Genomic DNA, 15,247 nt, shown 5'->3' with positions numbered 1-15,247 from the left:
GTTTGACTGCTATCACACTGAACTTCATAAGATGTGTCAATTGAAATCTTTTTACCTCAATTTTCTCCTTACAAAAGCCTTTAAAATCCTAATCCTAATTCCACTTAATAAGGTGCCTATTAAAGAAACTAACAATGGACTTATTCATTCAAGAACTTTGCCAAGAAGACTTTGTTTATGCAATATAAAATTTAGCAGAATCATGTGCAAAAGCCTGAACTGTTGCCGTTGTCATTATTATAGGTTCTATCAACAGTTGAGATTTTACTTTATGTTAAGACCTAACATTTTATATTATTAGTCATTATAGTCATTGCTTAGCAACCGCATTTTCAGTTATTTTGGTGGCTGTAATGCTACTTTAGGAGGTAGCAGTAGAGGTAGTTCCCATAATAAAACTAATAAAGTGAATGGAAGAGGACAAACTATTGTTCCATAATAACAAAGAAATAACTCACTGCAATTATAGACAATAATAAGCACTTCTTTTCTGTTTTTGATGATCTTTTTTTCCCTTGTCATTTTACACAATGCATCATGAGTGACAAAAACAAAGTATAAGGGTAAGAATAACAATGAAACTGTACACAATAGTGCAAGCAGGGATCTGTTTGCTCTCTCTTGTATTTCATACACAACAATCTATATATTCCTAGCATCTACATTTTCTGAGCTATAACAACAAAATAAGTATATAAAACCATTTCAGAGTAATATGCTTTGATGGCCAATGTGGTAATCATAAGAACTCATAGTATGCTCAAAAGAATGCAAAAATTGACCCTTCATTGGTATTTCTTCCAATTTGTACAGCCTTCCTGGCTTTACTTCCGTTGGTTACTTCTGCCATTTGGCTTGGAATCTGGATTGTCGCTCTTATCTGTATCAGAAGTCTCCTTCTGACCATCCAGCTCCGCGTTTCCGGCCTGATTTTTTCGGCGTCTTCGGTCCTGAAATGTTGATAAACTTCTTTGAGAAAACACCAATTGCAAATCTTAACATGGAATAACCAAGTGATATCAAAGTAGGTGGTTCAGTCATGACATTCTTCAAATAAAGAATTTAAATGATGAAAGGATCCAAACCTCTCTAGGTACGGGATATTCCTCTGATTCAAGCATTCGGACAACTTGACTCATTCTCGGTCTTTTCTCAGAATCTGGATCAACACACCTCAAAGCAGTCAAAAGGACCCTTTTCAGGGCACTTGTTGATGGCCTGGTCTCAATGTTGGGATCCACCACCTCCTCTGCTCGCCTGTTGCCTACCATCATCTTGAGCCAGTCAACAAGATTTACCTACAAGGTCCAATGATTTTCAGTTGAATAGCAAAAGTTGTCGAGTACTTGGGGAAATTTCGATGGTTATTTTTCATATTTAGAGTTCAAGTGAAGATATGCATTGATGAAGATAATGATAGTTTCTTAATTCTCATATGATGCTACCACAAAAAAATAAAAAACAAAAAGAAACATGATATGCATGCACGACTCACCTCAGCTGCTGGTCGGCTATAATCCACTGGGTCTCTTCCGGTTATTGCTTCGAGGAGCAATACCCCGAAGCTATAAACATCACTCTTCTCATTCAATAAGCCAGAATTGGCATATTCAGGAGCTACATATCTGAAAAATGCAAATCAGGCATAAAATGGAGGAAAATATGTTAGTCAACAATAACCTAAAAGATTAAGTTCATTCACAATTTGTATGGTACAACATAAAATGGTACAAATGGGAAATGAGAAGGAAAATTACTTTTGAAACATAAAACAAGTCCTAAATTGTTAGAGAAACATCTTACCCGAAAGTTCCCATTACTCGAGTTGTAATATGACTTTTTCCAGCACCAAGTAACTTAGCCAGCCCAAAGTCGGATATTTTGGCATTGAAATCATCATCAATTAAAATATTGCTTGACTTAATATCTCGATGTACTACTTTTGGTTCGATTGCCTCGTGCAAGTAAGCCAACCTGAAATATGATCAAGATCAGTAAGTCAAAAGAAAGACCCAGATCAAGTTGTGAGTTTTTTTTTTTTTTTTGTCTAAAAGAGCATACGCTTTAGCTGTTCCAAGAAGAATTTTAATCCGAGCATCCCAAGTGAGAAAACCATACTGCCGCATGGCTCCATGAAGCCATTGCTCTAAATTGCCGTTGTTAACATACTCATAAACTAACAACCTGAAATTCACAGAGAAGCACTAAGGGTTAAAATAAAAATGTTCCCATACGCAGCTGCAATTTCAACCATGAATGCCGTTTACCAAAAAATTTCATGCAACAAAATGTTCCAGTAATTAATAGAAGTATTAAATATTCATTTTGTATGGTCAGATCCATATAAAAGCAGCCATCAAAAGTCAAACAAAAACGGATACAAGTTAAAAGAAAGATAATAATAATAATTATGCAGTTACCATTTTGTAATGACTCATTGATCTCCATATAATAATGATAACAACAAAAGTGGAGATCTTGATGTTTAATTAAATGGAATGCAGAACAAAACAATTTGATACCTGTGAGTGCCTTCAATGCAATAACCTAGAAGTCTGACTAAGTTCTTGTGCCGCACATGACCAATAGCCTCAACTTCCACTCTAAATTCCTTCTCGGCTTGTCCTCTGCATCAGGTGAGACGATAGTGTTAGTTAAACTAGCTGCATACACACATCCTAGTAAAACAAGACAAGAAAGATTCCATAAAACCGATTTTGAAATTGAACACACAAATAGCCAAAAAAACTGATAATCTAATCCAAAAATCTTACAGATTATTGAGGAGCTTCTTAACAGCCACAGGACTCCCATTGATTAACTTGCCTTGATAAACAACTCCATATCCCCCTTCGCCGATAACATTGTCTTTCGAAAACCTGTTCGTTGCAACTTCTAGGTCCCTTAATGTAAACCAGTGCCCCCAGCCGAGGTGAGAGAACTCAGGCAGACCAGATAAAGGTGAAGCTGAAGAAATTCTATAAGCAGAAACAGACTTGGCTCCACTTTCTTCTCCTGATTGGGAACCACCTGTGTCTTTCTCGGCATGGATAAATGAACCTGAGTGACTGCTATTATCCCCATTCTTTGTTTGGATCAATACCTTTTCAGAGTCCCTGTCACTAAATTTGTCATACAGACTCATAAAAGCACCACTTTGAGGTTGATTATTTGCCGAAGCTTGATCAACTCTAATCTCTTTGATCTCATCCGAAACAGATAACATGCGACTAAGGGGAATCATTCCACTGACTCTTCTGGATTTCTTTCTTGATGTGAGACATATCGATAGCACTACGAGAATGATTACAATGAACAACCCAACTAGTATCCCCATTAATTCCCATGCCTTCAAACCAAAAACAAACGTTTTCTTGGACAGCCCTGAACTCAGATCAGATGCCATTTATTGTTGCCAATATATCTGTAGAACCCAGTGTTAAATATAAGAATGCACTTCAATGCAAAAAACCAAATCAAGCATTAACATCTTATGGTACTGAATTCCTCACAAGTCACACCATACATGGAAACATGTTCAAAAAAGAAAATCACACATCTAAATTGTGTAACATCTTTTCCACATGGAAATAAATGGAAAAGGTCCGTTCCTCTTACTGATTATTTGACTCGGTACGTGTAAAAATCAAGCAAATATGAACCAGAGCAGTGTAAAAAATTAAAATGCAGCTCTATTGCTTCAAAGGTTTTTGAAAATATAAATCTTTAAGAGGCCAAAAGAGCATTAAAAAAAATGTTTAAAATCATATTTGAAAACCGAATTCGGGAGGAAATCTAACACTATTAATTTTCTCATGAAAAATGAGGTAAAAAATAAAAGTTCAAATTTGTTATTAAAAAAAAACAAATAATTAAGGCAGAGTCATGTGTTAACATCTCTGAGATTTTTCCAGCAACTAAGCAGAGAATCAAAAAGAAAAATGTCATATAAGCGAGAGAGGAGAAAGTGAATACCTTTCCAGAACCCAATTACTGAAATCCTTCACAGAATTCTCAAAAAGCTAGAATACTAGATCTCTTGTGCACCCAAAAATACCCTCTTGGATATGAACCCATTGGCACATTCCCATCTCAACCCCATTACTCAAAATGTGACTTTGAATTCTGGGTTCTCTCAATTGTGCAAATGGGTCTCAGCTTCCAACCTCAAAAATGGAGCTTTTTCAATTCTAAGAGCAGCACCATTGCCCCCTCCCTCCTCACACAAAAAGATGAACCCTTTTTAGCCTTTTTGTGAAGTTGTTGTTGGAGGGAATTGGAGAGCACAAGAGGCACATGAAATTCTGAGAATGAAGAGGGAAATTGGTGTTGGTGGGGTTAATAACAAGGCATGGAATTATCAGTGGTAGGTGATGGGAAGTGACATGAGAAGAAGTGAAAGGAATGAATGAATCACTCCCTCACATTACATTACAGTAAAAAATAAGCATCAAAAATCCAAACTTTCTTTGCTGTTTCTTCAAATTTCTTCCCTCCCCCACACACCACCCTTTTTAATCTCTTTCAATTTTCCCTGCATGTTTTCTTTCCTTTTTCTATTTTTTTTAAAGAAAAAGAAAAGAAATTTTAATTAAATAAAATAAAATTCCACTTCGAATTCTTTTTATATTCTCATGATTATTTGTGCAGACTGTGACAGATAAACAGATGCTTAAGACTTAAATGGTAGTATTTGACATTAATAATAAATACATTAGTACAATAATATACAATTGTGGAAATGGAAAAAGATACTGTATTAAATTTTAATTTAAAAAAGTACTACTAAATTCTAATTTTATTAATAATTAATTTACCTTCTGCATAAGTCTTTTTCTATATTTCATTTTTGCAAGTCAGCCATCAATTTTAAAATATCAACAGCGTAATTATTATTGCACATTGAGACAAGTAAACAATGGGTTTATTGAATTAAATTGAAAATAATGGTCTAGACTTTATAGTACTGATTTGTGAAAGAAAATAATAATTAAAAATTAATAAAATAATTGAAAAAATACTTTGAAAAGGTCAAGTGAACAGACTGCACAACGAATAAGCCCAAAGTCATATTTTTTTTCTCCAATTTCCATATACCTTGAATTGCGTAAATTACTAAATTTCATTTTAATCCAAGTATATTTATTATTTAATGGGACTTTGTTTTGTTATCTCATTCAGTAAGCTGGATAGTCAAGGAAACAGACTGGACACCATATCAATTTTATCATTGGTCCATTATACCCTTCTTCCATATTTCATTTTCCAATTGTGTCATTTGTGATAGGAAAATAAAACATGTCACTACTAATATCTTTCTTTCTTGCATCCCAATTAGGCTATATGCATATAATGAAAATTTTGAAAACTCAATTGAGTCAATTCCAATCCAATTTTCACTTTTCAACCTTTCCAATTGTTTAAAGAGAAAACTGTAGCTAATTGTTAAGAAAATATTTAATCACACGTTCACACACCATACCAATAAGGTATGAAGGTGCTGTATAAGGTGTGTTAATAAAATATTGTAGAAGAATTTCTTCATTTGCTATGTTATGAGCAATCTTTGAATAAGCGAAAGGGAAAAAAGACTGTCCCGTATTGAAACTTAAATAAATGGTTATCTTACTTAAAAAAATTTAGGATAAAACACAAACATAAACTAAAACAATGTCAATATTACATGAATTTTCTAAAACAAATAATGTTATATGAATGTCTTTAATCATATTTTTATATATTCGAATTACACATTATAGTACTAAATCAAAATAAGTGTATTCGAATTACATTACATGGAAACATTGTAAATCCATATAATTAGCTTTGATTTGCATGCGAATTTATCTATGGTATTATGATACATAACAATTTAATACTGTTTGATTCGATTTAGCCCATGATATTGTATCCCATGGTAAATCGAATGCTATATATTCGTATTACATCACATAGTAATTTAAATGAACTCAATTCGATTTAGTAGTAGTGTCGTGCTCATAGTAAATCGACACAAGTAAATTCGATCTAGCATAGATTTTTCTATATATAGAATTTGAATTTCATTTGTTTCGAATTACATTTCATCATACTAAATCCCTCCAAAATGAAAAATCTAGAGTAATTTTAGAAATCTATACTAGAAGATTCAAACTGCAGAAATAGAAGACGACCTGAATCGAATCTATCGATTGGACGGAGTCACCCATATTGCTAGTAACGTCCATGAAGAGGTTAGTGAATGAAATTTAACCTTGTGCACCCGTTGCCAAACTCCTTACACTTCCCATAGTACTTGCGATTATCGGATTCCAACTATTTGTACTCAATCCCACGACGGATGTTATAAGTCTTCACGCTAAGACGACCTCTTCTTTATCCCAAAACTGCTGACCAACTTGAAACTCAACTAGTCTTCTTGTATCTTGTGTATCTCTGGCCCCAAATCTAACAGGTACACCAGGTACTCCTCCTACTTCAGGACGCTTACTTAGCCAACATTTAGATCACCCACTATTGTGTCATGGTATCCAAGTCCAAAATTGAAAAGGACAGGAGATACTGCTGAGTTCCTGTACTAGCTGTTCTACTACCCCAACTGGATTACTCCTCACTATGTCATCATCACTATCATAAGCAATCGTGGCGGGTTTCACATCATCATCATCATCATCCCGCAGTACATCCTCCAAACCATTCGGGGCCACCCTCTCCGAAAACCGGGACCATAGCAGGAGTACCAGCCATCGCAATCGCAAGCTCACCGAAAGGTCGAGTATCACCTATTTATCCGTCACAATTGTTTAGATCAACTATAAAAGACGAAGACACAACCAAAACTGTCTCAGGTGCAATCACGGGCATAGATGATGAGGTACCAAGAGGCATTGAACTAGAGTAGGCTGGCATTACTGAAGGTTGAAGATTCCGATTCGAACCTCCTGAACTACATACCACATCTATAAGTTTGGCCAATAGATCAGGGGTCCTCACCTCAGAAAACTAACGACAGCAATGGAACAAAACTTGCAAATCTTTGTCACTGCCTATGACGAATGAATTGTACTTCACATCATCCCACAACATGAAAATTGAAATTCTATAAAATAATTTATCCACCCGTTTCATGCTTTGCATCTCCAGTTTTTAGATTATAGTATTTTGAAACTCAGTAAAACTCGTTGAAGGTTTGAGAAAAATACTAAGCGGATCCTTATCAGTAAATTTAATTCTAAATCGCTTAATTGACTCTCTATAATGCATCAGAACTAAAAAACTATCATCACTAGCCATTTTGAGTCTCATTATAATGAAAAATTCACGTTCAACTTCTATTTATATACGTTGGTATCATACTAAATTGAATTCTTTAAATTCGATTTATATATATAGCTCAATGCATACTAATTCGAACACAATGGATTCGATTTACTATTAGCCACCATTGAGCATAAATCGAATTTGTTACATTCGAATTACTAAGAGAATGTAAATCGAATTGACTTAATTCGATTTAGTAGTGCACCATATAATTCGAATTATACTGATTCGATTTAGTAATACGAGGGATAATTCGAATTTCATGAATTCGATTTATACTTAAATCCAAATTTTCATATAATTCGAACACACTTGTTTCGATCTAGTCCCATAAATTTAATTCGATTTCTTTTAATTTAATTTATATAAAAGTATGATTGAAGACATCTACGTAACATTATTTATTTTGAGAGATTCATGTAATATTAACATTGCTTTAGTTAATGTACGTTTTGTTAGAAACAAGAGATTAAACTAGAGAAAGGATTTGTGTATTATTGAGTGTGTTCAAGTTATCTTGAATGATACAATATAAAAGGGTATTTATAGGTGTTAAGAGAATCGTAATAATGAAGACATAATATTCTATAATAAATATTCAGATATACTAAAATTCTAATGAATGCTAATTGATCCTAATATATTCTAACATCCTCCCTCAAACTCAAGTGTCACTTGAGTTTGAAACATATTTAAAACAACAAAATAAAAAAATGCATAAACTAATAGAACCGGTGCAGACAGAACTGTCGGAAGGAAGCGCAGATGGAACTGCCGCTGTCTGAAAGAAGCGCAGACAGAACTGCCGTTGTTTGAAGAAAGCGCAGACAGAACTGCCAGAAGAAAATGCAGATAAAACTGCCGCTGTCTGAAGGAATCGCAGACAGAACTGTCACTGTCTGAAGAAAATGCAAACGGAACTGCCACAAAAAAAACACAGACGGAATTGCCACAAGAAAACACAGACGAAATTGCCATAAGAAAACACAGACGAAACTGCCGGAAGAGTGGCCAACTATCTAAAAAACTGCTGAAAAGATGGCAAACAGCCGAAAAACTGCTGAAAAAGTGACAAAGTGTAAAGAGATGGCAAATTATTGAAAGGTGACAAAAAATATATGATTTCTCCATGAGAATAAGTAAATAGTGAATGAGCTAATCGGATAAGTGAAAAAGTATCAAAATATTGACAAAAAAAAGGAAAAAAATGACATAAAAAATATAAAAAATACGATGATTTCACCAGAAGAAAAATAACTTATCCTCTTTAAAGAGAATACCATAACTCTAATACCATATTAAAAATGGTAAGAAAACAGTAAAAAAACAAGATCTGTATATTCAAATTATATAAAATAATATAATATTAAAAAGTATTTATAAATATTAAAAAAATTATAATAATAAAGATATAATATTTTATAATAAATATTTAGATATACTAAATAATTTTAATAAATACCAACTTTATCCTAATATATTCTGACATATTTTTTTCCAAAATTTTAACTAGAGGATTGAGGATAGTTTCATATATACAAGTAGCTTTTAAATATTCATAAAGCACTACTTGTACTATACTCATTGATATTTTGATATTTGGAGTTACACAATTATTCTTCACCACAATCCCCAAAAAAAATTAGTTATCATTATTAATTTTAGCTGATTTTCTTAAATTATTTTTAAATTTTTATATTTAATATTTTTTTATATCTTTCCCATTTTTCTTCCCAATATCACAACTTTAATCTCTTTAAACTATAAATGTTAAATTCTAATTCTAAATCTAAATCTAAATCTTAAACTCTAAATTCTAAATTCTAAATCTTAATCCAAATTCTAAATTTTCCAAAATGAGAGGATTTAAAAAAATTATAATCAAAGAAACGTTAGTTAATATGAAATAATTAAAAGATAATTTTATATATTTAATCATCATTAAAATACAATGTTTTAATGTTTAATTAGTAGGGATCATATTTAGATGGTATGCCGTTATTGAATTTCTTCTGTCCACAGTATATGGAGGAATGATATGATTGGTTTGAAAGGGCAAAGGACCAGGTTGCATACATACAATGCATTTGCCATGTTAAGTTTTAGGCCATGTATGTATGTGGTCCCATACCATGTTATTTCTTTAAGGAAAATTGTTGAGGTGATGTGGGTTAAGCACTTTTAGATCAGAGCAGCAGAAAAATATTATCTATACACAAAAAAATAACTATTATATATATTATTGATAAGTGAATAATTTAATAATTTTTGAGTGAAATAATTAGAGAAGCAATGGTCAAATGCAATTCTGTGTGATTCTCAATTGCACTTAGTTTCAAAGGCATATATGATATTAGATTTCATTGCTTCACATCTCAGTTACATAGATATAGAGAGGTAATTCTTTTATTGATTTAATTAAGTGATTACAAAGTTATCATGCATTATTATTATATTAAAGAATGGCTTCTTGGTATGTATATACTAATCTTTTTCATATGACTCTGTTGTTTGTTGTGTCATTTATTATGCATAAAGGGAAAGTATCCAATGCAAAAATACAAAGGAAGCTTATTTCATTATAGCAATCAACTACCTATTATAATAAGTGTTATACTCCTCATATGTTTCTTGTGATTTTTATACTAGTTTATTTTATTTTATTTATATAAAAAATTAAAAACTATCTGAATGAATTAGAATATGCATTATCTAGTTAAAAGAAACACATGCGATTGGATATTGTGATTTAGTAAGAAATAAGGCTCCATTTGGTTGATGTATTTGATGAGACATAAACATAGAGACACAGATATTAAAGACATGGACATAAAATATTTATGTCTATGTATTGTGTTTGGTAAAAATAAGAAACAAGACACATATATTTAAAAAAGACTGAATTACCCTTCATTCAACCACAAATTTTACCACCATTACAATACACCTATTATCCCAAATAATGCATGCCATCACCATTAAATTTTTATTTCTTCTAATAATTTTTTATTTCTTCTAATACCATCTTAAATTATCATTTAAATATTAAATATATAATTATTCTTAAAAAAATAGAAAATTAAAGTTCAGAATTTATCAAAAATTAATCAAAATTTAAATAAATAAAAAAAATTAAATGTACACATTTTTTAAAAAAAATAAAAAAGTAAATTTAGTTGTAGAATCTAAAAGAGAAAGAGAAAAAAAAGATTTGGGAAGATAAGAGGACAAATTTTAAAAACTCAATAAGGGTAAAAGAGTAAAAAATTAGTGTCTCACAAGTTGTGTCTCAGTGTCTCATCAAATTGGAGGTACACAAATTTAGTGTCTCCGTGTCCATCCGTATCTTCCCGTGTCCTTCGAAAATCTGTGTCTCACCAAATCAAACAGCAAACATATATCACCGTGTACCACTGTGTCTATGTCTTAGTGTCTATGTCTTAGTAACCAAACGCTACCTAAGAGACAAGAGACATGTCTCTTTTGTACAAGAATAATTATGTGCTGCTTGCAAAACAGATCTTGCAGTCTAAACAGAGCACAAATTATTTTTTGTTTTTGTTTATTGATTCTGTGTTTTTTTTTTTTCCTTTAGGATGAGTTAAGACAATTCTTAATTCTAAGTATTATTACAATATTACAAACTCATACATTATACATACAACACTTCTAAAAATTTCTATCTACTACTGATCTCAATTGCCGCCAAAGTCTCGACCACACTGATTCTATGCTTTAGTAATCATGCGGTGTTTCTCTTCTCTTCATCAATTGAAATGGTCCCCCTAAGAGAAAAAAAAATTAGAGAAATTAAACATATCACTAGGTGGTAAATATCAACCTTAATTTCTTCATATAAAGACTAAAGTTGAATAAAGTGAGAGATTAGGTATACTTAAGAAAGGTGTAATAGTAAAGAATCCAAACATGGTTGAGATAAATTAGAAATACTTTTAAAAAAATATTAGAGAATTATCATAATTTATTAATTTTTGTCATTAATTAATCATTATATTGTTGGGTTTTTTCTCTCCTTTGTGAGGCTCAAGCCCAACATTTTGAGGGTGTCTCTTGCACCCATTGTGCCACAACCCTAATCAGTTTTTGAGTGTCATTGAGAGTGATAGAGAGTAGCCACAAAAGAGAGAAAGAAAGGGAAAAACAGAATTTTCGTTTTTGTCCAAAGTAGCAAATTTCAAATGGCAGTTTCTCAGTTGTTCACCGTTGGATCGGCTTGAAATTTAAACTGCGTGTTCCTATCATCTTGTTCTTCATTATGATCGGTGGAGATGTTGATTGGAGGTTTGCAGTAGGAGAAATTGGTTTCGCAAGAGAGAAATTAGGTTTCCCGTTTTTACACAGAGCAGCAATCTTGGAACGGCAGTTTCTCATTCTTTCACCGTTGGATCGACGTGAAATTTGAACTGTAGATTTTTCACATTTTGGTCTTCATTCTGAACGGTGGAGATTTTAATTGGAGGTCTGCAGAGGGAGAAATTGGCTTCGACATCTGCTCTGTTTTTTTGGGTATATTTCATCTTCTTGCCTATTATTTGTGAGCTTTGGTGCATTGATGTTTTGGCTGGTTATATGCACGTTTTTGTGCTTTGTTTGAGACTCTCTTGTACCTCATTTGATTATAGTAGAGCTATTTCATTGGTCTGGACGACCCGTGGTTTTTACCTCTCACATTGAGAGGGTTTTCCACGTTAAAATCTCGGTGTGTTCTTGTTATTACTTTACTTGCTATATTTGCTTGTTATAGTTGCTGCCATATTGCGTTGTGAGTGCTTCCATATTGTTCTTGTGTTGGACATTTGTGTCGTTTCCGCTGTTAGGCTCTTTCATACTGGCATCAGAGCTTGTTGGTATTTTTCTGGGCTTATGATTTTGTGAACAATGGAAGCTAATACTAATACTAGTAGGATGATCACTCTTAATGGTCTTAATTATGATTTGTGGAAGTCAAAGATGGAAGATTTGCTTTATGTCAAAAATTTTCATCAACCAGTTTTTGGTACAGAGAAGCCTAATGATAAGTCTGATGATGATTGGACTTTGTTGCATAGACAAGTCTGTGGATATATTAGGCAGTGGGTTGACGATAATGTGTTGAACCATATTATTAGAGAGACACATGCTCGAACCCTTTGGATTAAGCTTGAACAGTTGTATGCTCGAAAAACTGGGAATAACAAGATGTTTTTGATCAAGCAGTTGTTGGCTTTGAAGTATACAGATGGGACATCAATGACAGATCACTTGAACAATTTCCAAGGAATTATGAATCAGTTATCTTCCATGGGTATCAAGTTTGATGAAGAGGTTCAAGGATTGTTACTTCTTGGCTCCTTACCAGACTCGTGGGAAATTCTCAGAATGTCATTGTCCAATTCTGCTCCTGATGGTGTAATCTCTATGGATCTTGCCAAGAGCAGTGTTTTGAATGAAGAGATGAGAAGAAAGTCACAAGGTACATCGACTACACATTCAGATGTTCTTGTTTCTGAGTCTAAGGGGAGAAGCAAAAGTCGAGGTCCTAAAGGTAGAGATCAAAGCAGAAGCAAGTCTCGAGGAAAGTATAAGAATATTGAGTGTCATCATTGCGGTCAAAAGGGACATGTGAAGAGATTTTGTTGGCAGCTAAAGAAGGAGAAAGCCAAGGCAAGTAAAGAAAAGAGCACAAATAAAGATGATGGTAACAAGGAAGACAAGGTTAATGTAACTCATGATGATTTTCTTGTTGTTGAGGAGTTTGAATCTGTTAACCTTGTTGATAATAGCACTAGTTGGGTGATTGATAGCGGTGCTTCTATTCATGTTACATCTAGGAGGGATTTGTTTACGTCCTATACTCCTGGTGATTTTGGTGATGTGAAAATGGCTCATCAAGGTGTTGCAAAATGTGCTGGTGTTGGACAAGTTTGTTTAGAAACCTCCAACGGTACCAAGTTGACTTTGAAGCGTGTGAAGCATGTTCCAGATATTCGTTTGAACTTACTTTCTGTTGGTAAGTTGTGTGATGAAGACTTGAATAGCTCATTTTCTCGTGATAGCTGGAAGCTCACCAAGGGTTCCATGGTTGTTGCTAGAGGTACAAGACACTCTACTCTTTATTTAACTCAAGCAAAGATTATGAAAGATGTTGTTAATGCTGCTGAGTTTGTTGATGAAACTGATTTATGGCATAAGAGATTATGTCATATGAGTGAGAAAGGCATGAATATGTTATCCAAGAGGAATCTTTTATCTGGTTGTAAGGTTGCTTTGCAAAAGTGCAATCATTGTTTTGCTGGAAAACAAAACAGGGTCTCTTTTAAGAGCCATCCACCTTCAAGGAAGCCGGAGATACTTGACTTGGTGCATTCTGATGTATGTGGGCCGATGAAGACAAGAACACTTGGAGGGTCTATCTATTTTGTAACCTTTATTGATGATCATTCTAGAAAATTATGGGTTTACACTTTGAAGACCAAAGATCAAGTTTTGAATGTGTTCAAGCAATTTCAAGCTTCTGTTGAAAGAGAAACTGGGAAGAAGTTGAAATGCATTCGTACTGACAATGGTGGTGAGTACTCAGGTCCATTTGATGCTTATTGTAAAGAGTATGGTATAAGACATCAGAAGACTCCTCCGAAGACTCCTCAGTTGAATGGCTTGGCTGAAAGGATGAACAGAACATTGGTTGAAAGAGTTAGGTGCTTGTTGTCACAATCTGGATTGGCAAAATCCTTTTGGGGTGAAGCTTTGAGCACTGTTGTTCATGTCTTGAACCGGACACCATGTGTTCCCTTGCAATTTGAAGTGCCAGAGAAGGTATGGTCAGGTAAAGATGTTTCTTATGATCATTTAAGAGTCTTTGGATGTAAAGCTTTTGTTCATATTCCCAAAGATGAGAGATCTAAGCTTGATGTAAAGACTAGGCAGTGTATTTTTATTGGCTATGGCATGGATGAGTTTGGTTACAGGTTTTATGATCCTGTTAACAAGAAGGTGATTCGGAGTAGAGATGTTGTCTTTGTTGAAGACCAAACATTGAAGGATGTTGATCATGCGGAGAAGCCAATGGTTCAGCCTAGTGATGATTTTTCTGACTTGGATATTACTCCCTCTATGCCTATGGTAGAAGATGGTAGAATTGAAGCTCAAAATAATGAGCATGATACAAGTGCAGGTGAAGATGGAACAGTTGATCCGATACTTGATGAAGTTGGTGATGATGATCAAGATGAAGAACCAGCTTTAGAAATTCCTGCAAATGCACTTAGAAGGTCTACAAGAGAGAGAAAGCCTTCGTCAAGGTATTCTCCACATGAGTTTGTTTTGTTGACTGATGGGGGAGAACCTGAATGCTTTGGAGAGGCTGTTGAAGATGAAAGCAAAGCTCAATGGCTTGAAGCTATGCAAGAAGAAATGAAGTCCTTGCTTGAGAATGATACCTATGAGTTGGTGAAGCTACCGAAGGGTATGCGAGTTTTGAAGAACAAATGGGTATTCAGAATCAAGAATGAAGAACGCAATTCTAAGCCTCGGTATAAGGCTAGATTGGTTGTTAGAGGTTTTAGCCAGAGAAAAGGTGTTGATTATGAGGAGATCTTTTCTCCTGTGATGTCATCCATTCGTGCTGTGCTTGGATTAGCAGCATCTCTTGATTTGGAGATTGAGCAAATGGATGTGAAGACCGCTTTTCTTCATGGTGATTTAGATAAGGAGATCTACATGGAGCAACCGGAGGGCTTTGTTGTTAAAGGAAAGGAAGATTTTGTGTGCAAGCTTAAGAAGAGTCTTTATGGGTTGAAGCAAGCTCCAAGACAGTGGTACAAGAAGTTTGAATCTGTTATGGAGAAGCATGGTTACCGTAAGACAACTTCAAATCATTGTGTATTTGTGCAAAAATTTTCTGATGATGATTTTATCATTCTTTTGC

At 33.8% G+C, this 15,247-nt stretch overlaps 1 protein-coding gene across 1 annotated transcript; it reads right to left on the bottom strand.

Annotated features, from left to right (window-relative positions):
* Positions 1–445: 445 nt before the first annotated feature.
* Positions 446–4,497, bottom strand: LOC130936244 (probable receptor-like protein kinase At5g18500). Its single transcript, XM_057866289.1, has 8 exons — positions 3,976–4,497; positions 2,775–3,424; positions 2,523–2,627; positions 2,062–2,184; positions 1,804–1,974; positions 1,496–1,625; positions 1,086–1,298; positions 446–950 (listed from the first exon to the last, which is right to left on the bottom strand). Exons 2-8 carry the CDS (start codon positions 3,404–3,406, stop codon positions 825–827), a joined length of 1,500 nt encoding a protein of 499 aa, XP_057722272.1. The 5' UTR covers positions 3,407–3,424; positions 3,976–4,497; the 3' UTR covers positions 446–824.
* Positions 4,498–15,247: the final 10,750 nt, after the last annotated feature.

The sequence above is a fragment of the Arachis stenosperma genome, chromosome 1, assembly GCF_014773155.1.
Source record: "Arachis stenosperma cultivar V10309 chromosome 1, arast.V10309.gnm1.PFL2, whole genome shotgun sequence".
In the NCBI taxonomy this organism is placed as follows: Eukaryota; Viridiplantae; Streptophyta; class Magnoliopsida; order Fabales; family Fabaceae; genus Arachis; species Arachis stenosperma.
This window is presented reverse-complemented; position numbering and strand designations above follow the sequence as displayed.